This window comes from Balaenoptera ricei, chromosome 1, assembly GCF_028023285.1.
Source record: "Balaenoptera ricei isolate mBalRic1 chromosome 1, mBalRic1.hap2, whole genome shotgun sequence".
Taxonomy (NCBI): domain Eukaryota; kingdom Metazoa; phylum Chordata; class Mammalia; order Artiodactyla; family Balaenopteridae; genus Balaenoptera; species Balaenoptera ricei.
This window is the reverse complement of record NC_082639.1, coordinates 159,282,013-159,303,216: the sequence shown is the minus strand read 5'-3', so window position 1 is coordinate 159,303,216 and position 21,204 is coordinate 159,282,013. Positions and strand designations below refer to the sequence as shown.

Genomic DNA, 21,204 nt, shown 5'->3' with positions numbered 1-21,204 from the left:
GGGAGGGAGGTCAGGGTTCCAGGACCCGCCCCATCCTCCCGCTCGCGGCGCAGTGGGCGCCGCGGGCTGGAGCCGCGGCTGGCGGCTGCCTGTCCGGGCTGGGTCTGGCCGAGCCTCACGTCGCCGTGCAGTGCGCCAGGTCTCCGGGAGATGGCTTCTCCCCTCTCGCCCGCTACTCCCGCTATTGTCTCACCTGGGGTTGCCTGACTCTGCGGGCTCGCTCACGCTCTCGGCCTAGAGGACCCCCCCCCACGCCCCCGCGCTGCGAGCTGGTCCTCGCGCCCTCTCCTGCCTCTTCGCTGCCCCGGGAACCCTGGGGTCGGCGCCCGCCGCGTGCAGCTCGGAGGGGGAGCGGCCCGGGAGGAGGCGGTGCGCGGCCGCCTCGCGTGGGTGCCGGAGCCGCCCGGAGCCGTGGAGCCAGCAGCCCTGGTCGCCGAGCACACGACACATCAGGTTTTGCAGGAAACTCGCAGTGAGCACAGGTAAGACGGGCACCCAGCCGGGAGCACCGGCCCGGGGTCTGCAGATTTCCCGCAGAGTGGAGCGAGCGGAGGTCAGGGGCTCTCCCTCCAACATGGCAACAGCCGAGGGGCAACAATGGAACGAACCGAAGGTTCCCGGTGGCGGGACGCAGACGCGGTGAGAACGGAGCTCCAGTCCCGGCGCCGAGCAGGTTGCCAGCCCCCACTGCCTGCCCGCTCCAGAGGTTTCGGGGCGTCTCGGACCCCGGGCACACTCTTCCCCACCCCTTTTCTTCTAAACACACTTCCTGGCTCCCAGCTGCTGCAAGGCGACCTGAACCAGCCAGTGGTTTTGGTATTTGTTTGTTTAAGATGAGAAATAAAAAGCAAAACCTGCCCTGGAGTGAGGGTGTTGGTGGGGTGCTTTCTCTTAGAGTGGGTGGAAAGTCAGCATCTAGCCTGGGAAATATATACATTTTTTTAGCCAGATGGATAGTAGAATTAGCTTCTCCCTTATAAGGATACTGCAGCAAAAGGAGAAAGCTTGGGAGAGGGAGAGGGGCCCGCAGGCCTGAGTTCCGGAGCCTTGGGGGAGGCGCTGCTCTCCTGGCCTGTACTTGTCTCTCATTTTCAGCTCCGACATGGGTGGCTTTGATGTTGGGGAGCAGTCGCAGCAGCAGGAAGCCCAAGGGAGGCTGCCAAGCTGGGGTGGGGTGGGGTGGGAAGCCCAGGGGCTTGGCAGGTTCCTGGTTTGTGGGAAGAGGTTACCAAATGTATGAGGTTAGTGCACACACCCTAGTTGGCTGAGGGGCGTGTGTGAAGAATCTGCCATTGCTCGTGCTCCTTCACGCCAACCTTCTTTCTCTCCGTCTCCAGCCCCTTGGGGGGTCTTTGTGGCTTCCCTGCCCCAGTCCCACCAGTCGGGCCTGGGGTGGAATCTCTATTGTCTCGGCTGCCCTGATGTTTTTTCTCAATTCTGTTGGAGAATTTTGTACCCTGTGCAGGCTGGACCCAGCATGGCCCAGATTCCTTAGCACACAACTACCCAGGATCCCAGAAGTGGGCCAACATGCCCCTCCTTCTCTCTCTAAACTACCTGACTGTCTGGGTTGTGGCCAAGCAGATGTAAGTCATTTGCACTGAATTCCAACGCTGTGTCTGTCGCTGAATGAAAACTTACTGTATTGCTGCACTAGGCCCTGGAAAGATATTGGAAGAGAAATGGTCCAGGGCGTGGCAAACCTGATCCCCAAATACTCCTCCCTCCCCTCTTCTAGCTTTGGATCCCAGAACAGAGAGGTTATGATGCTTCAGAATTGAAGCTTCTTCAGAGCCTGGAGGTCCCATCTGGGGTTGTGTCCATGGAAAAATTAAGTCGAGGCACAGTTTATAGCTCTGCCTGGCCGCCAGCGTCTGAGGAGATGGTGGCTCTGAGCCGGAACCCTGGACTGAAGCTGTGGCTGCTTCTCCTTTGGCCTTTGGGTGAGCCAAGGTTTGATTTCCATGGCTCTGAATTTACTGCTGAGTGTGCATGGGTGTGTGTGTCTGAATCTGATCAAACTCTCAGCCCTGGCCAGAAGGGAGCTTGTCCATTTCCCTCTCCCTGGAAGCATTGGTGAGGGAGGCCCACGGGGTGTGCTGGGGTGAGGAAGGTTCAGTTTATCTGCGTCCTCAGGCTTTTCCCTGGGGTTCTCCTTTGGGATTGTCCTGGAATACCTGCGTCCTTGGCCATGATGTAGTGGTGCTCTAGCAGATACCCCACACCCTTGTGGACCTTTGGTCTCCTCTCTGTGGTTTCCCCACCCCACCTAGGCCTGGCCCTTTGCAGGCATCTCATGTGTATGGTCATTCAGCCTGGACAGCCCTGCTAGCCAGCAGGAATAAAAATGAGGGATCTCTGTTCCCTTTGGGGGTTTGTAACTGGCCATAAACTTCAGGCTCCTCATGCTCCCAGGATGTGAACTTGGACGTGATAATGCGGAGTAGTAGAGAAAATAGTGGGTGGGTTCAGCGTCAGGAGGCCTGGCTTCCTAGCTGTGTGAGCATGGACAACTTGTGAACGTAAGACTCAGTTTGCATATCTGTAAAATGGTGAAAAAAATACCCTTGGCTCATAGGATTGTTTTAAGGATGAAATACACTGCTTACCATGAACTGAATAAAATCATGTATGCAAAAGCACTCTGAAAACTGCAGAGTACTATACAAATGTAGGTTATTCATCCTGAGTTTAGTCTCAGTAATGAGGGAGGGAAAGTTGGTGGTGATGGGGGGAGGGGTGGGAGGAAAGGGATATGAAATAGAGAATGTTCCGGAACCTTTCTTTTCTGACTAAGGGAAGAGTAATGTGACAATGCCAAGGTAACTATTCTTTGGGTATTTCTCTTTAAAAGGTTAGTAGAATGGGAACTGGGAGAGAAGGGAAATCTGCTTAATGATATTTGTAGGAAATCAGGGGGAGACATACACCCCCAAAGGCTGGCTACTGTCTATAGACAGGGTAGTACTGAGTTGGCAAATAATATAATAGCTGACACTTACTGATGTCAGCCAGCTAGTAAATGACAGAGAAGAGATTCAAAGCCCTGATTCCAGACCCTGTGCTCATAACCTGGGTGCCACTCTCAGGGAGATATTGGGTCTTGGGAGAACAAAAAGTGGAAGCAGAGTTACAGAATTCATTCATACTGGATTCCTTGATTTGAATGCTTGTGAAATGGCACCAGACTGGGACATACCTTAGATAACAAACTTCTCAAGGACAGAGTTCCTGGAGGACAAATTTCCTCCACCCCGCTCTAGTCCAGCATAGTACCTTCTTAATTCTTGCATTTCCTATGGTCACATATAGCTTTAGAATTGGAAAGTCATTTTCCTGCAAAGAAATGACTCTCCCAAGGTCCCATGATTACTAACAATGCTGGGACTTGCCCCACAGATCACTTTACTACTAATGAAAGGACCTATCCTTTGGCACTTTAGGATGTACCTATCAGTGGCCTATCAGTTGACCCTATCATTGTTGGGAAATTCTCTTCTCTCATGGTGATGGAATTCACTGTCCTCAAATCTCCACTTTGTTAGAGATTAAGGACACTGGACACCCGTGTTGGGGCAGAGGCTCTTGAGGTATGGAGAAGGAAGAGGAGAGGGACTCCCAATAGCCCTAAGGCAGAATACAGAATCTGTGACAAGGGATCTTTAGCAATTCATCCTTCCTCTTCTTGAGAACTTCCCGTAGTAGGTGTAGTCTTACCTAGCAGAGGCTTCATAGTGTTTCAGAGAGAAGCCAAAAATCATTTGCCTCTTTGGAAACTCTTTTCCTTCCTCCTTAACTTTCACACCTGCCACTCTTCTTTCTCGAAAACATTGTTCAACTCCCTTCCTCCTGGACCTTTCTCTCTTAACCCTAGCCATCCCTAGTCACTGCGAGACTAATCTCCTGGGCAGTGGTTTCTTTTCTCCTTGGTAGTTCTTCCCACCATGCTTTGTGCTTCCTTCTAAGTCTCTGCCCCGTGGATCCTGTCTTACGGGTTAGCTTCTCTTTCTGTATCCTCCCCACAGTCAGTGGAGGTGAATGCCAGGCATGAGAGCTGTTCACACGTGTCCCCCAGGCCCACCAGGAATAAGCTTGCATGGAGGCAACCTCTCCTGCCAAGTTTTTTCTCTCTTTCTATCTTAGTCTACTTGGTACCCTTGACAGCAAACCAGAAGGCACAGAGTGAGGGGAAAAGAAGAGAGAGCCAAGGAGATTCCATTTTGAGGAAATAGTACAGTTTGCCTTGCTAGGACGAAGAAATAGATACGAGCTCTTCCCGTCTCAGGTTCAAATTAACCGAGAACCCAGATAGGAATAATGATGGAGCCCTGCCACTGTTGAGACATCTCTGAGAGCCCCACTTTTCTGAAAGCAGAGTGTCTGTCACATTCCTGACTTGCCATGCTGTTGTGTCTTCCAAAGGGTAAAAGAAGTTAAAGTACTAGGAGCACTATTACAGCGCATTTAATTCTGACCCAAGATGGAGAGATTTTTTGCAAATTGGATATTATGGGAACCTAGGAGAAGGCAACTATATTTTCCCCAAAATATTATAACCAGGATGTCAGATTTTCACTTTAGAATTCAAGAAGGCAGATTTCTTCCTTCCTTCCTTCCTCCGTCCCTCCCTCTCTCTCTCTTTTTCTTTCTTTCTTTCTTTCCTTCTTTCTTTCTTTCTTTCTTTCTTTCTTTCTTTCTTTCTTTCTTTCTTTCTTTCTTTTTCTTTCTTTCTTCCTCCCTCCCTCCCTCCCTCCCTCCCTCCCTCCCTCCCTTCCTTCCTTCCTTCCTTCCTTCCTTTCTTTCTACTAAGAAAAAAGATGGATACAGTTCCCTGACAAGAGACTTTGAAAGATAGAGTGGTTCCAAACGGTTGGCAATTCTCTGAAGTACAATTTTGATTATGCTGTTGTATATGGTCCCAACAAGGAAGGCAAAAAGGAGCCACTTGAGGAAAAGTTCAACTACCAAGAAAGGCAAGAGCATGTGATAAAGAAGAATAGCCACCAGCACTGAGTGTCTGTCTACCCGTAGCTTTTCAAATTTTATCTTAATTCCACACTGCCCCCCCAATCCTTGGAGGAAATGGATGATAATGGAATTGTCTCATCCCCATTTGCAGATGGGAGAACTGAGGTTAAGCTTAGGTTTACATTCAAACCAAGATTAAGAAACATGGCTAAGGTTGTACAACTAATGAAAGAAAAGCCAAAGTTTGAGTGTAGGTCAGGATACTTCTAGAACCCGTGTTCCTTCTGTGCTACACTGGAGGGACCTGTGAGGAAAAAATGTCAACGAGGCCCAAGTTCTGCATGAGATGGGACTTCCCCAAGCGCCAGGTGACAGCAGCACGTGTTCTTCTGAAAGTCGTCTGTGGAAGAAATGATCACAAGAGTAATGAAAGTCTGTCAGATAATGTTTAAAAAGATCTCATTCGTTCATTCAGCAGATGTTTTTTGAGTGCTTACTTATGACTTTAGGTGCTTTCAGTGACTAGGACACACAGCCTTCCAGAACATATTGCTGGGTTGGGAACATAGACAAGTGAGTAGGCTGGGTGTAGGGGGTGGGGTAGTATGGGATGCTTTGAGAACTCGTAAGCGGGGCATTTAGGGTGGTCAGACTTCCTGGAAGAAATGAAATGTTAGCTGAGATCTGAACAATGAGTAGGCGTTGGGGTGGGATGGAGGGTGAAGCGAGTGGTAAAAGAGGTGGAGGGAAAGTAGTTTAATTTGGCCAGAGGCATTGAAGGAGTTTGCATCTTACCTTTTATTCATCCATCCATCACCCGTTATGCATTGAATGTACATGATGAACCTGACGCTCTCCTCAGTGCACAGCAGTGAAGAGGACAGACAAAACGAACTACCTGGAACAGTGCCTGATACATGGCAAGGGCTCAGTAAATGGTGGTGGTCACAATTATTTTATCATCTTCCAATAGCAGGTTTGTGCTAAACCCTAGGGATACAAGCTTGAGTTCAGTATGGCCCCTGACCTTGAGGTAACCACATTGTACTCCAAAAAATGCAAGTGAACGGATGAGTTTCTTTACGTAGTGCGCTAATTCTGTAAGCTCAGTATGAGTCACTAGTCCTGTGGCTGCCCCAAGAGTTGGTGTAATCTTGGGCAGCATTTCATAAAAGTATAGAAGCTAGGACTAGAGTGCTTAATATTTTGGAGGTCTCTAAATTCTGAGAATCTAACAAATGCTATGGAGTATCGACCTGGAAAAACCAATGACAATTTTGCCTTCCTCATTCAGCTTCAGAATCTCTGATGCTACAACGGGGAAGTGATAACTCTTCTCTGGGTTGGTCAGACCACCCTCAGAACACAGTATTTAACAGCTCTGTGCCATGTGTAAAACATTGTATTGAGCATCGTGAGGAAGACAAAGATAAATAGGAGGTGATTTTTTTCTTCAGATTGATGGGCTTATATCTATACAGTGCTTTGTAACTATAAAGCACCTACATGGATAGGTTGTTTTCATTCTCATCACCAATGGGGTAATACAAAACAATATAAATGCAGTGGGATGCATTAAAATTTTTACAGATGTCCGAAAGAGAGCAAAGTCACTTTCAGTCTTAGGAGATGAAAGAAGGCTCTAACGTAAGAGCAGGTATTTGTAGAGGGCACTAGCATGAGTGAAGTTTTGTGGGAAAACATGGGGCCCTGGAGAATGGTTAATAACCATCAGCGTTTTGGGGGGCATGCAGGGGACTGGGCTGGGACTCAGTGTGGGGGGTCTTGAGTACCTGATAAGGAAGGGGAGAGACAAAGTATTTCATTGGAAGAATGACACGATCAGAGTTGTGCTGCAGGATTCCCTGGCACCGGAGTGCAGATACCTCAAGGAGTCGGCAGGGGAGACAGAGAGGCTAGCTAGGACGCTATTCTAATGGTCAGGTAAGAGAAAGGAATAATAATTTTTTGGTGCTTAAGATGTGCTTTCTATAGGTTATTTCACTTAATGAAAGTAATCAGAATCTTGGAAAGGAATGGACCAATTTGAGAGAGGTTAGAACAGAAAGGCTGAGGGACTTTCTTCCCTGGAGGATTTTGGGAACGGACAAGATTGGGTGTGGTTCAGTCTGGAAAGAGCACTTGAGTGGGAGTCTGAGACCTGCTTCCCGTTCCACTTCTGCCACTGACTACCTGTGTGACTTCAGGCAAGTCATTTTTCCCCTGCGGTCCTTGGTTCTCTTATCTGCAAAGCTGTGGGTCTGGTTTTTAGGGTTTGTTTGCTTGCTTGCTTATTTATTTATTAGCTTGTTTTTTTCAGTGGCTTGAGACAGTGACACAGTGTGTTGGTGTTTGGGGAGAGCTTGGGGGTGTACCAGAATAGTCACCAATATCAGCTTGAACATTTGATAAAATGCGGTATGCCTGGGTCTCCATGGCAGGATGGGAAAAGGACCTCAAACAATTTTGGCCTCAAACAAGATTCAGTTTAACTTTTATTTATTTATTCTAATTTTAAATGTTATTTATTTTATTATTTGCTTATTGAAGTGTGGATGATTTACAACAGTTTGACTCAGTGTCTTTTACTACTTGTGTGACCTTGGGCAAATTACTCATTCCTTTTCTGTTTTCATAAAATAAGGATAATAATATGCACAGTTAAGGATTGTTATGAGGATTAAACAAGACAATACCTGGCACAAAATGCTGGGGTGGGTGGGGGAGGTCTGTTTCCTTCCTTCTCTTTCTGTGATGCTCCTATTCACTTAGCCTCCCTCTCTGTCCCCCCCACCCCCAACCTACCTTCTCTTTCTTTTCACCAAAACAAAGTGGGATACCCTGACTCCAGGCACGACAGTGGACATATCCGTGTAGTACTAATTTGACAGACTTTGTGATGGAGTTTACATACATTGCAATGGTATTTCAGCAAGGTAGCTAAGGATGGTTAGTTCCATTATGCCTGCACATTCAGTCCCCCCATCTCAGTATCCCTTTCCCTGTGGTCTGGGGATTCTGGACACTGAGGCCATCTCAAAAAGGATCTCATTTCTCAGTTCCCTCTTAGGGCCCTGCATCCTGAGTGGGGTTTCTCCTTTGACCTTGGTAAGAGAGAATCCGTGGTCTCCCCCAGGGTTCAGTGTCCTTGGCTGACCTGGAGCAGGACATCCTTCCGGCCTGCTACCAGGAAGAGTGGAGTGGAACTTCATGGCTACTGGGTGAGGCCAGGCTAACAGCAGCCAAGGCCAAGTATTGGGGGGGAGGGTCAGTGACTTAAAGGGACAAGCTGCCTGGTGGGCAGCACTTGGGGGGACTTGTGTCCTGGAGAGGGGCAAGGGGTTCCTGGGGCTCAGGAACTGGGACCAGGGGAGGCCATGGACAGGCAAGGCCTATGCCAGAGATCCACCTCCCCTACCTTTTAATGGATCATTTCTCCCAGTGCCACTAGAAATTTCCTTTTCCACTTCCAGATTCCTTTAGGTTGAGCACCCCTCTCCTCAGACTCTGCTTTTTAAATGCAAACGTCCCTGGGAGGGACTAACACTTTGGCCTCTAACACCCCTGTGTAAATTAGTATCAGATGTTTGGTGGTGTTTTGTTTTTGTGTGTGTGTGTTTTTTTCTGGTCTGAAAGAAGGGGGCTACTTGAGAGCTGACACCTCTTTCTTTTCCCACTCTGGTTTGTGAGGACCCCAGGGCTTCTCCACTCTGCCTTGACCTAGGAAATAACACCTGTCCCTGAGGCTGTCCAGAAGCCAGGTGACCTTTGGGCAAAGGCCTTCCTGGGCTCTTGTGTCTGGAGTCTCCTTCCCTGGCATTTCCCTCCCCAGTGCTCTCCTCACTGGCCCAGCCTGTCCCCGCATGCTGGAATGTGGACAGGGAAGGCCCAGAGCTGCCTCTGGAGCTTAGAGGTCCTGTTTTCCTTTTTCTTCTTGTTCAACTTTCCGTCTACTCAGAGGCAAAAAATATACAAATCAATTTTCACTGCAAAGTAAAGGAGCTGTTACAGTGGAGGATTACTGGACTGAATGTCAATATTATGTCATAGTATGAGTGTGTTTCGTGTGTGGTAATTGCAATCATTGTTGCTTTTGTTGTGATCATCCATTTACAATGCTTGGTGTCAGTTTATTTGTCTTTTGTAAAAATAAAATACAGTGTGTGTGTGTGAGTTGTGGGGAAAAAATTTATTAGATTTATAGATAGAATAAGATTTGTAGTCTGAACTTAAAAGCTTAAAGAAAAAAAATACTTCATTGCTTCAAAAAAAAACAAACAAACAACTTTCTGTCTACTTTTCTCAGGCTTCTTTGCCAGTGGCACTAAGGCTGTCACCTCGTGGTGTCTAGGCCAGCTTCTTCTCCTACCCTTAGGGAGCTAATGAGGGAATGAGTCGGAGGGTGCGGGAAAGTGTGCAGTTTGTGTGATTACTGTGGCTTTGGGTCCCTGGGAGTGACTGCAGTCTATCAGGGATTTTCTTGATTTGGGGAGTTAGCACTAATTGCAGATATTCTCTATTATTAGACTGCATGTCAAGATTGCTGGTTTAGGGACTGTGGTGTCAGAGGGACAGTGGGCAGGGCTTGTGGACAGTGGCGCAGAGCCTCCCTACCAGGAGGGCGGGAAGGAGCTTGCCCTGGGCACGGTGTGGCGGCTGGTCTTTGCTCCTCCGAGGTTCCCACGGATGACTGGCTCAGTCTTTTTCTGCTCGACTGCCTTTTACCCTCTTCCGAGCCAAGCAGGTGGCTGTCAGCTGCCCACACAGCCTGTCCTTGCCCCCTGGCACAGGCAGTGCCACTACACTGGGGCTGCTGGCCCCACCTTCTCTACCCTGTAGAATTGTTCTGGGGACCAAGTCCCTCAGTCCTTCTCGTCCCAGGCTCTGGCACATCAGTGCCAAGTGTGTACTCGTGGGATGGAGTGCAAGGCTGGGGCCAGGGTTGTTTCTGAGGACCAGCACCAAGTAGCCTCCCCACATTGGTTCTGTGGGCCCTTCCCAACTCTGCCGTGGCTCCGCTGTGAGACCCAGGGCAAAGTCGCTGACCGTTTGTGGGCCTCATTCTACTAGATGGTAGGACCCTGTCATGGAGAAGAGAGATTACCTTTTAGATGTCTAAGAAAGGTGCTACCAGAAAATAACCAAAGAATTGTTATAATTGAATGAATTGGAGACACTCCCTAAAGATCAGAGTGTTGATCCCCAGCAAAGATGTCATTCTTTTGGAGGATGGTCTCACTGGCATTCTTCGGTAGACTCTGGTTAGTCTGATGCCTCTGTGGTTACCCTGAGATACACCCCCATCCCCTTGCCATGGGGTTGGGCTGTAATTTGAAGTGCTGCTCAGGGCTGCCTCCTTCCTCCTTGCAGACTCTGATGGGTTAGCCCCACCTAGCTTGTGAGGACCCGGGGAGTCTGGACCTGAGCCGTGAGGTGGAGGACATTGCCTCTCATCTCTCCCCTCTGGTGAGTCCTCCAGGCAGAGCAGAACCTTGCTGGCATTTTGGGTCCTCGCTTTGGTGCCCCGGCTGGACGGGAGCAGCTGTGACCTGCTTTCTGGATCCTGCTTAATGGGCTGGCCTCCTCTAGCGAGTTTTCCCAGCCCGTGAAGGAATCCTGGAGAACTGGATTCCAAAGGGCATGAGCTGGGGAAGCTGAACTGGAGATTCAGCTAGAGGTGACAGAGGCGACAGTCTGAGCCTTGCAGGAGCCCTTGGTTTGCAGCAAGCAAGTGGCACCGAGAAGGGCTGCTGTGTCCCCATGCCCTCCTCCACCCACTTTCTTTTTTTTTTTTTTTTAAGCACTTTTCTTTTTTTTTTTTTATATAGCTACTTTATTTATTTATTTTATTTTTTTTATTTTTGGCTGTGTTGGGTCTTTGGTTCATGCGAGGGCTTTCTCTAGTTGAGGCAAGTGGGGGCCACTCTTCATCGCGGTGCGCGGGCCTTTCACTATCGCGGCCCCTCCCGTCGCGGGGCACAGGCTCCAGACGCGCAGGCTCAGTAGTTGTGGCTCACGGGCCCAACTGCTCCGTGGCATGTGGGATCTTCCCAGACCAGGGCTCGAACCCGTGTCCCCTGCATTAGCAGGCAGATTCTCAACCACTGCGCCACCAGGGAAGCCCTCCACCCACTTTCTTACATCCTCCTCACAGAGGGGCTTCCTTTATGCTTCAGGAGCCTACAGGACCTTCAGAGAGGCTAAGGTTTCCTAGATGTTGCTGTTTGGAAATGTCAGGTTGTTTTTCTCATGTGGGTGGGCTGGTGTGAACTTTGTCCGTAAAGAAGTTTCCTCAGGAGTCCTCTCAACTGGAGGCCAAGATTATTAAGGGAAGGTCATCCTGGGAACTCCTCTTTTCCTCCACCATCCAGTCCACCTCCTTTCTCTGGAGGGTCGAGGAAACTGGAAGAGTAATTCTTAACCACCGTGCTCCTTGGAGGAAACCCGGCCGATCTGAACTAGAAGGCCTGGGTCTTGGGGCTGCGGTGGCTGAGGGCAGGGGGTGGAAAAAGCAGGAAGTGTGAACCGGACAGAAGGGAGATGTGGCTGTTCTGGCTCCCGGGATGGTTCCTGGCCAAGACCTTTCTTTCCCTTTTGCCAAACGTTCCATTCAGCTGATTGCCAGCTCCTGGTCCCGGTCCCTGCCATCTTAATCGCCAGCTCTAGGAAGGAAAGTTTTGAGAGGAGCCACGAGCTGCCTCACCTCTTCCATCACTGACTCTCTTTGTACCCAGCTCCCAAATCTACAGGGTGTGTGCTAGGAGCTGTGATCTCCAGGGATTCCTTGTGTGTGTGTGTGTGTGTGTGTGTGTGTGTGTGTGTGTGTGAACAGAACAGCTGCACAAATGGTTTCTGACCCGGGGACTGGGGACTCAGGAATCTGAATGCAAACCCGACTGATGTAACTGTGTCACACAGCCTCCTGTCCCTCTGCTCTCTTAGGACCCAGAGAGCCCTTTATTAACTCTTGTGTCCACTTTGGCTTCAATTGGTGGAGAGTCCAGGGTAGGCCCAGGAAAGAGAGAAATGGAAAGTAAGTTCCAGTAGCAAAACTGAACCACATGGGGCTGCTTTAATTTGGCTGAGAGGAGGCTAGAGAGGGGCTGTATGAGTGGGAAGAAAATGAAAGCAGTTATATTCAGTTTCCTCACATTTGGAATTGAGAACCACACAGAGAGAACATAGTTAAACGAGAGAAAGACTTTGTTGGTGCGTGTGACTCAGTGATGGGCCTGACATCAAAGAAGCTTGTAGAGCTGTATAAAACCTGTAGGTTTTCAATACGGAAGCAGGGATCAGCTGCACATCTGTTTGAGGCAGGGAGCTGACCTACTTGACTTATTGTTATACCTTCCTGCTGGAGGAGTCGTATTCCTGGCACAGGGCATGCTGACTTCCCTGTTGGAGCTGGGGCTGTGGGAGGGGAGAGGTGGAGCTGGGCAGCAGAGTGTGGAGTGAGGGGTGGGGGACGGGTACCTGGCTGCAAAACCAGTGGGATTTGGGGTCTGGGTAAGTGTGGGTGCTGGGGGTAGATAGGGGCAGGGTCCTCTCAGAAGAGAAAGCTCTGGGAGCCAAAGGGATTAAGTCCTTAACCCCTTGAACCATTCTGTCCTGAGAGGAGGCACTGAAGGTCTTTTCCTAGGGCAGTCCTAGAACTGAGTCATTTTCCCTTAGTAAAAACTACTAACAGGCTGGGGGCTTGAGACCCTCCATATTTTTCACCACCTTTCTCGATAGCTCTCCATTTCCCCTGCTCAGTGAAGATGGGTCAAGATGTGCAAGGTTCCCTGCTTTGTGCCCGAAAGGGGAGACTGAATTATTTATGATACATCTGTCACCTTTGTTAGACCGTAAGCTTCCTGGAATTGTGCCATGGTCATCTGAATACTTCTGGGTCTAGCATGGTACCTGGCACGTAGCTGGTACTCAATGCCCATTAGAATCCAGCTCTGTGGCTCAGGATTTGGGGAGATGACCGAGACCCATTAGTCTGTCCCAAGCAGGGCAGTTCTCATACGGTGCCCTCCAGCAAGACAACAGGAAGCCCTCTCCACCCACAGCTGGTGTCATCGCTGGACCCTGGGGCCCCTCCCTCTCTGGCACAGGCACGGAACAGAACCAGCTCACTTGAGGGAGTGCCCTCTCCTTTCTCTCCATGCTCTGACTCTGAGCCATTGTGTGGCTCTGCCCTGACCCCCTTCCTCCCCGCCTGACCTCCAGCCATCTGTTGGCAGCTGTGTGGGCTGAGTTTGGTGCCGCCTACACCCTGGCACCGACCTGCTTGGCCATAAGCATGCCCTCTTCCTTTACCAGCTGACTGCCTGGTGCTCTTTGGGGTTCCTTTCCCCAGTTCCGTCCTGTCTTCCTGGTAGTTCTGAAACCCTAGTCTTTCTTTGGTGTCAAACTTTACCGCACATCTGAATTGCCTGAGGGGCTTGGAAATGTTCAGAGTCCAGGGACTCACCCCACTGAATCAAACCCTCCAGGAGAGGGGCCAGGAATTTGTATGTTTGAAGAACTTCCCAGATAATAATTACAAACATTCAAATGTGGACCCTATATTGGATAATATTATTGTTAAATAATAACAATTACAATTTAACGTACTGTCAACGTTAAATTTAGCTGGTATGCTAACTGGCATTGTGTTTACATCGGAGAATGTCCTAGTTCTGTAGAGATTCAGGCTGAAGTATTTAGAAGTGAAGTGTTTGCATCTTAACATTTGAAAATGTTAAGCAGAGAAAGAGAAAGTGTGCTCAAATGTGGGGAAATGTTAACAACTAGTGCATGCAGGTGGTGAAAGGAATCTGGCTGAAAATGGTCTTTCAGATGGTTTCCATCTACTTTCTGAGAGATGGATACTAGAAGAGAACACAGCTAGGGCCACCAAGGTGCACAACTCCAGCAGGCACCATTCTCTTTGTTGTGGTAGAGGGTGTCATTCATGTAGAGTACAGTGTGTGGGTGCTCCGTGGAGTTGTGCGACAGAGTGGTACTGGCCCCAGTCTTCTCTTCCTGGATGAGCTGCAGAGTAGCAAAGACCCAGGCCCTCGCCCACCCCAACTCTTTCCTGGGACCTATATGGATATTTGCTTTTTTACAGAATCCCTAGTAGCCCTTGAGGACTCAGGGAATAGAGAATTTGTCAACCCAGCAGAGCCTGGCAGGGAGGGAACTGAATTGGGGAAGAGAATGGGGGGGGCAAGAAACATGAGACTCTGATTCCTAAAATACTTTGTGTATCCCCAACCCCTCCTGGAAGATGAAATTCTGAAATTCGGGGCTGAGTTCTTAGCGGAAGCCAGCTCCCTTTAGCTGCAGGTGGTTGGGGTTGATTGCTCCTGCCTTCCCTCTTTCCCTCTCTGGATTTCCCCTGTGCCTGGCTGCTGCCCTGAACCTTCACCCCACCTTAGGGGCGGCTCTCCCGGTCCTGGTGTCCTGGTCCTGTGGGGGATGCTGCTTGTCCTGCCTCCTCACCATGGATCCCTCAGCATCAGAGCGAGCAGAGCACTGCACTTTTTGGAAGACACAGCTGCCGGTGTAGCCCTGGGTGCAAGATGGGCTGGGCCCCCTCTGCACAGCTGACAGACAGTCTGGTGGTGTCCTGGCCGGGAGCCAGGGGGCCGGTGGTTAGAGAGGGGTGGCTTAGCTTTCCATGTTTGAATTCCAGTCTGGGAAGAGCCTTAGGAGCTGGGCCTGCTGGATCTCCCTCGGGTCTTTTTTTTTTCCCCTCAGCCGCGCCGTGTGGCTTGTGGGATCTTAGTTCCTAGATCAGGGATTGAACCTGGGCCCTCAGCAGTGAAAGCGGGGAGTCGTAATCACTGGACCACCAGGGAATTCCCCCTCAGGCCTTTCTTCTCTTTCCTCCCGGGGCTAACTTTGGCGTCCTCTGAGAAATGTGACTGAAGGGAATCAATAGGTCAGAATCAAAGAATCCCAGGGCTGGAAGGCACTTTCTGTGGTGGTCTTGTCTATCTACCCACCTGCATTTACAGATGCCAAACCTGGTCCTGTTAGTTGAAACCCAGTCCTACCTTTGAAGGATCCCCAGGGAAGGACACCACCTGCATCCTGATCACACATCTCTATGTCTGAAAATTCTTACCACCAGAAAGCTCTACCCTTATATGCCAGTTGAAGTACATTTTTCTCAGTGGAAATGAGGTGATTTTGGAACTTGAGGATCTCAGTGGGAGATGACAGATTCATACACATTTAACTTTGAATAAAATATTTCAAGATGATATTTGAGGTATATACAGGTTGCTATTGGGAGCACGAACGTGGGGCACATTGTTGAATCTGGAGGTTCAGAGAAGGCTTCTTGAAGAACTTGATGTCAGAGCAAAGTCTGAGCAGTTAGAATCACATAGGCAAAGAGCATTGGCAGTTGGGAAGGGCGTGCCCTGGAGCCGGAAGATACTGCACGAAATCACAGAGGTATCAAATACGTGGTTCTGAATGGTTGGAGATGAGAGGGAGATGGGGACTGGTGATAAAGGCCTTGTAAAGGAATCAAATAGAGAGCCTTTGAAGGGGTTTAAGCAGAGAGTGAGATGATCAGATTTACACTTTAGAAAGAGCCCTCTGACTGCTCTGGGGAGCAAGCTTTAAAGAAGGAAAGATTAGGAGGAGGAAGGACTGTTTGAAGGCTATTATAATAGCCCAAGTGGGAGAAAATACGGGTTTAATTAGGGCAGCAGCAGTTAGCTTAGAAGGAAGGACTAGATTTGGGAAGTATTAAGAGGGAAAGTTGGCAGCCTTGGTGATTGGATATGGGGTGAAAAGGAAGGAGGAATCCAGGATGACTGTCGGGTTCCTAGCTTGGGTGACTGGATGGTGCCATTCACCCAGATGGGGAACCAGCAAGGAGGAGAAGGTTGTAGGAAGGAAATAAGAAGGTGATAGTTCAGTTTTGAACATCTGGGGTTTGAGATATGGGTGGGCATATCAACTTGACGGGGGAGAGACACATTTGGAATCATCAACACGCACGTGATGTGAGTGGGAGAACAGATGAGACTGCCCAGTGGGGTTGTCACATTAACAGAGGCTGAGAATGGAGTCCTGAGCCAACACCAATATTTCAGGGGTGGACAAAGGAAGAGGAGGACAATGACAGAGGTGGAGAACACGAAAAAGTAGCGTCATGGAAGCCAGGGGGTAGAGGATGTAAGGAAGAAGGGAGTGGTCTGAGAGCCAAGTGCAGCAGCAATGTCTGGGCAGATAGAAATGCCTGTGGAACCGGGTGGCCTGGGCATTGTTGTTGGGGCATTTTAGTGGAATGTTGGGGGCAGAAGTCAGATTACAGTGAGTTGAAGAGTAAATAAGGGAGAATTGAGAAACATCATGTGTCTTCTGTGAAGCTTGACTGGGAAGGGAAGGAAGGACAGGGAGGGTATGAGCTGAAGGACAGAAAGGCAAGAGAGGGTGCTCAGGGTGTAGGGTTCTGGTTTTTGTTCCTTCTTTTTCTTTTTAAGGCTAGAAGAAGCTTGATCGTGTTTATGTTCTGAAGAGAGAGACCCAGTTAAGGAGAAGAGGTGAAAGTACAGGAGAGGGAAGGGAAGTTGGTGGAGCATCGTCCTGGAGGAGATCCAGTGGGTGGGGCAAGCGCCCTGGAGGCTTCTACCACAGTGGGAGGCTGGGACCTGCTTTCCCTGAGACCAAAAGGAAGAAGAGGAGGCCAGGGATTTCCCTGGTGGCGCAGTGGTTAAGAATCCACCCGCCAATATAGGGGACACGGGTTCGAGCCCTGATCTGGGAAGATCCCACATGCCGCGGAGCAACTAAGCCCATGTGCCACAACTACTGAGCCTGCGCTCTAGAGCCCGCGAGCCACAACTACTGAGCCCATGCGTCACAGCTACTGAAGCCCGCGTGCCTAGAGCCCGTGCTCCACAACAAGAGAAGCCACTGCAATGAGAAGCCCGCACACTGCAACCAAGAGTAGCCCCCGCTCGCCGCAACTAGAGAAAGCGCGCGCGGCAACGAAGACCCAAAGCAACCAAAAAATAAATAAAATAAATTAAAAAAAAAAAAAAAAAAGAAGGGAGGCCAAATGCAAGTGTGGATAAGTTAGTAGGGAAGAGAGGCAGGAAGGCGAGAGAGATTATTTCCAATGGCCTCTGTTTTCCTCTTCACAGTGGTGCCTGGCTAAGGCCAGTGTTACTACTCTGCTTGTCCCAGCTTGGGGCTGAAAATACAGTCGTTCTCTGGATTAAAAGGCTTAATCTCAGTTCACCTTTGAGCATTTATCTTGTGTGTCCCATCAAAAGTACTAGGCCCTCCTTTTCCTGGGCCCAGTTTCCCAACTCTGGGCAGCCAAGTTCTGGGTATCTTCATCTGCGCATCCAATTCCTTTGAATTTTAAATAGCAAGACTCCCTCTTACCCTCTGTGGATAAAAAATAATCTATAAGGAGCTGTTGAAGCATGGAGAAACTCAACAGGCAGAGAAATCAGCAGAGAGCCGCTTTGTTATGCCCTGAAGCTGGGCTTGGGCTATTCCATTTTGGGGAAAATACTTCCTAAGACTCACTGAGCCAGCGTGTGCCTGATGGATGCACCAGGATCCTGGAAGGGCACCTCAGGTTAAGGGATACTCTTGTCCTAACTTGTTTGGGGTCTGATGGAACTTACCACCCACGAATCTATCTGAACTTTTTTCCTATTGATGCTTTCCATTTTCTAATCATGAGGAAGGACGTGCTTCATATGTTTGTTACCTGCTGGGTAACAGTACAATAAAATGAAGGCTTTTTGATAATTTTATGAAATCATGAACTTCGCAGCTGCTGGTGAGAAGGGTCAGAAACCACTTACTAAACACGCACCTGCCCCAACCTAATCTGAAACACATACACACACAGGTCCATGGTTCTCAGCTTCAGCTACAGGCTAGAACCTCCTGGGGAGTTTTAAAAAATACCACTGCCCTACTGCAGACCAATTAAATCAGAATCTCTTGAGAGTACCTGGGCTTCAGTACTTTTAAAAAATTCCTGTTTCTAATGTGCAGCCAGGGTTGAGAACCACTGGGCCAGCTAGCCTTTTCGTTGCAACTGTGCCTTCAGTGCCTTTTCACGTCACGGCTTCTAAAGGAAAAGGGTACCAACACTGGAGTGAATGAAGGGGCTGCTCGTGGCCAGAGGCAGCTGGCTGGCAGGTGTTATCTGCCTGTCTGGCTTCCTAAGGGCTGAGGGAACTCAGTATTTCGGCACACCTGTACTCCATCAGGTGCCCGGGTCTCACCTGTTGGCAAGCTTTGTTTTATTGCTCATATTGGTGCATTTTGGGAGGATCTTAGTGCAGTCTGAGTAGCTGTTTCATAGGGCTTTGTTGTACTTTTCATTTATAGCTTTATTGAGGTATAGTTGACATACAATAAATTGTACATATTTAAAGTGTGCAACTTGATAAATTTTGACATATGTGTATACCCGTGAAACCACAATCAAGACAGTGAACATTTTCCTCGTCCCCAAAGTGTCCTTGTGCTCCTTTGTAACTCTCTTCCCACCCCTTCCCAGAGAGCCACTGATCTGTTTCTGTCACTGTAGATTAGTTTTCATTTTCCAGAATTTTATATAAATGGAATCCTACACACTCATACTCTTTTGTCTGACTTCTTTTCCTCAACATAGTTACTTTGAGATTCATCCATGTTATTGCATGTATCAATAATTAATTCCTTTTTGTTGCTGAGTAGTATTCAGTTGTTTGGACGTATCAAATTTTTTTAATCCATTCACCTGCTGATGGACATTAGGTTGTCTCCAGTTTTTTCATGTTACAGATAAGACTGCTGTGGATATTCATGTACTAGTCTTTGTGTGGACATATACTTTCATTTTTCTTGGGTAAGTAATTAGGAGTGGGATAGTTGAGTCATATGGTAGGTGGATGTTTACCTTTTCAAGAAGCTGCCTATTTTCCAAAGTGGTTGTACCATTTAACATTCCCCACCAGCAGTGTGTGAGAGCTGTCCTCTTTATTTATTTTATTAAAAAAATTTTTTTTATTGAAATATAGTTGATTTACAATGTTGTGTTAATTTCTGCTGTACAGCAAAGTGACTCAGTTATACATATATATATTCCTTTTCATATTCTTTTCCCTTATGGTTTATCACAGGATACTGATGATAGTTCCCTGTGCTATAACAGTAGGACCTTGTTGTTTATTCATCCTATATATAATAGTTTGCATCTGCTAATCCCAAACTCCCAAACCTCCCCCGACCCGCGCCCCCCTTGGCAACCACAAGTCTGTTTTCTATGTCTGTGAGTCTGTTTCTGTTTAATAGATATGTTCCTTTGTGTCATATTTTAGATTCCACATATAAGTGATATCATATGGTATTTGTCTTTCTCTGTCTGACTTACTTCACTTAGTATGATAATCTCTAGGTCCATCCACGTTGGAGAGCTGTCCTCTTTAAATTGACTGAAGAGCCCTTGTCTCCATCTTTTCCTCTTAGCTGATACAAGGTGCCTCCTTCTTTCTTCGGGGTACCTGTGAGCGAGATGAGGATGGGATTTAGGGACCAGAAATGGAAACATGTATAGATGCATTGAAGTGTGGATGAATGTAATAGATAAATAAAGTTGTCTTGGTATCTCTTTTTTTCTCCATCTTTCTGTTTCTTTCCATCTGTTGTAGGCACTCAAGAAACAGGCAGTGGCCCAGATTATGTCACCCAATCAGATTATTGACACGTCTCTTTTTGTGGCTGAATGATTGATATTTTTCCTCCTCACTTGCAGGTACCCAGACACCATGCCACAACCCTGCAGAACTGACATTGCCAGGAAGTAGAAGACTTCCTTGTTTCCTCTGTCCCCCATCCTCACCATGTCTTCGACTCAGGGCAGTGGGGAACACTGGAAGTCACTGGAGTCTGTGGGCATCAGCCGCAAAGAGCTGGCCATGGCCGAAGCCCTGCAGATGGAGTATGATGCTCTGTCCCGGCTTCGGCACGACAAGGAGGAAAGCAGAGCCAAGCAGAACACAGACCCCTCTCTCATCAGCTGGGATGAGCCCGTCCTAGACTTCTACAGCAAGCCAGCGGGAAGGCGGAAGGACCTCAAGCTCTTACGTGGTCTTTCTGGCTCTGACCCTACCCTCAATTACAACTCGCTCTCCCCACAGGAAGGGCTGCCCAACCACTCTACCTCCCAGGGCTCCCAGCCTGGCCCAGATCCCTGGCCCAAAGGCTCCCTGGCCGGGGACTATCTCTACATTTTTGATGGTTCAGATGGGGGGCTCTCTTTGTCCTCAGGACCGGGGGACACAGATGACTCTTTTAAGAAACTGTCCCCACCTCCTCTGCCTCCCCGAGTCTCTATCTGGGACACTCCTCCCCTGCCTCCCAGAAAGGGGTCCCCCTCATCCTCCAAGATCTCCCAGCCCAATGACATCAACACTTTTTCTTTGGTCGAACAACCTCCAGGCAAACTGCTGGGGCATCGGCTCCTAGAAGAGGAAGAGGAGCTGGGAAGTGGGGGTCCAGGGCGCCTACTGGGGTCCATGGACTATGACGGTATCAATGATGCCATTACACGGCTCAACTTGAAGTCAACCTATGATGCAGAGATGCTGCGGGATGCCACCAGGGGCTGGAAGGAGGGCCGGGGACTCCTGAACTTTGGCAAGGACACTCCTGGAAAACCTGTGGCCCGGAGCAAGACCATGCCCCCTCAGGTGCCCCCCCGCACCTACACCTCCCGCTATGCCAACCGGAAAAATGGGGCACCTGGCAAGAACCTCCAGATTTCTGCAGCTCCGGTGAGGACCTTATTGTGTTTCTTCTGTCCCCTTTCCCCTTGTCATTCAGAAACAGAGTCCCTCTTTCTTCTTTGCTGTCCAAATCACAATCTGCTCCACACTCACCCCTTCAGTCCTCTCCTGCCCTCTGCTTCTGACATTGGTCCCCCGGGCCGTGGTGGGGGAGGGAAGAGGGACACTAGTAGAGAAGGCTCCTTTTCAGGGCCAGTTTTGTGTATCTTGGCCAAATGGTCCTTCTGGGGGCAGGCGTTTTGGAATGCCCGCTTCGTGATATAAGGACAGAACTGGGGTGAGGGGATACACTGTTGACTGCATGGCTGAATGGCCTTGTGCACTGGGGTGAGTTCCTTCTGCTTTCTGACTTTCTGCTCTGCCAAAAATGCTGCGTGGTGATGAGGTTCAGTCATGATACTAACCGATGTTTAGTGCTCACTAAGTCCCAGACCCT

The 21,204-nt window shown here is 49.0% G+C and overlaps 1 protein-coding gene across 4 annotated transcripts in view; it reads left to right on the top strand.

Moving 5' to 3' along the window:
• PIK3C2B (phosphatidylinositol-4-phosphate 3-kinase catalytic subunit type 2 beta) overlaps positions 1 to 21,204 on the top strand; it is a 59,324-nt gene continuing 38,120 nt past the window's right edge. For 2 of the 4 annotated variants that reach the window (XM_059939997.1, XM_059939968.1), the window contains exons 1-2: positions 1 to 482; positions 19,736 to 20,756. In XM_059939997.1, coding sequence (XP_059795980.1) covers positions 19,824 to 20,756 — 933 coding nt within the window. In that variant the 5' untranslated portion in view covers positions 1 to 482; positions 19,736 to 19,823. Of the gene's footprint in view, positions 483 to 1,208; positions 1,587 to 1,738; positions 1,944 to 19,735; positions 20,757 to 21,204 lie in introns of those variants that run through there. The other 2 variants (XM_059939978.1, XM_059939986.1) reach the window with 2 other exon arrangements.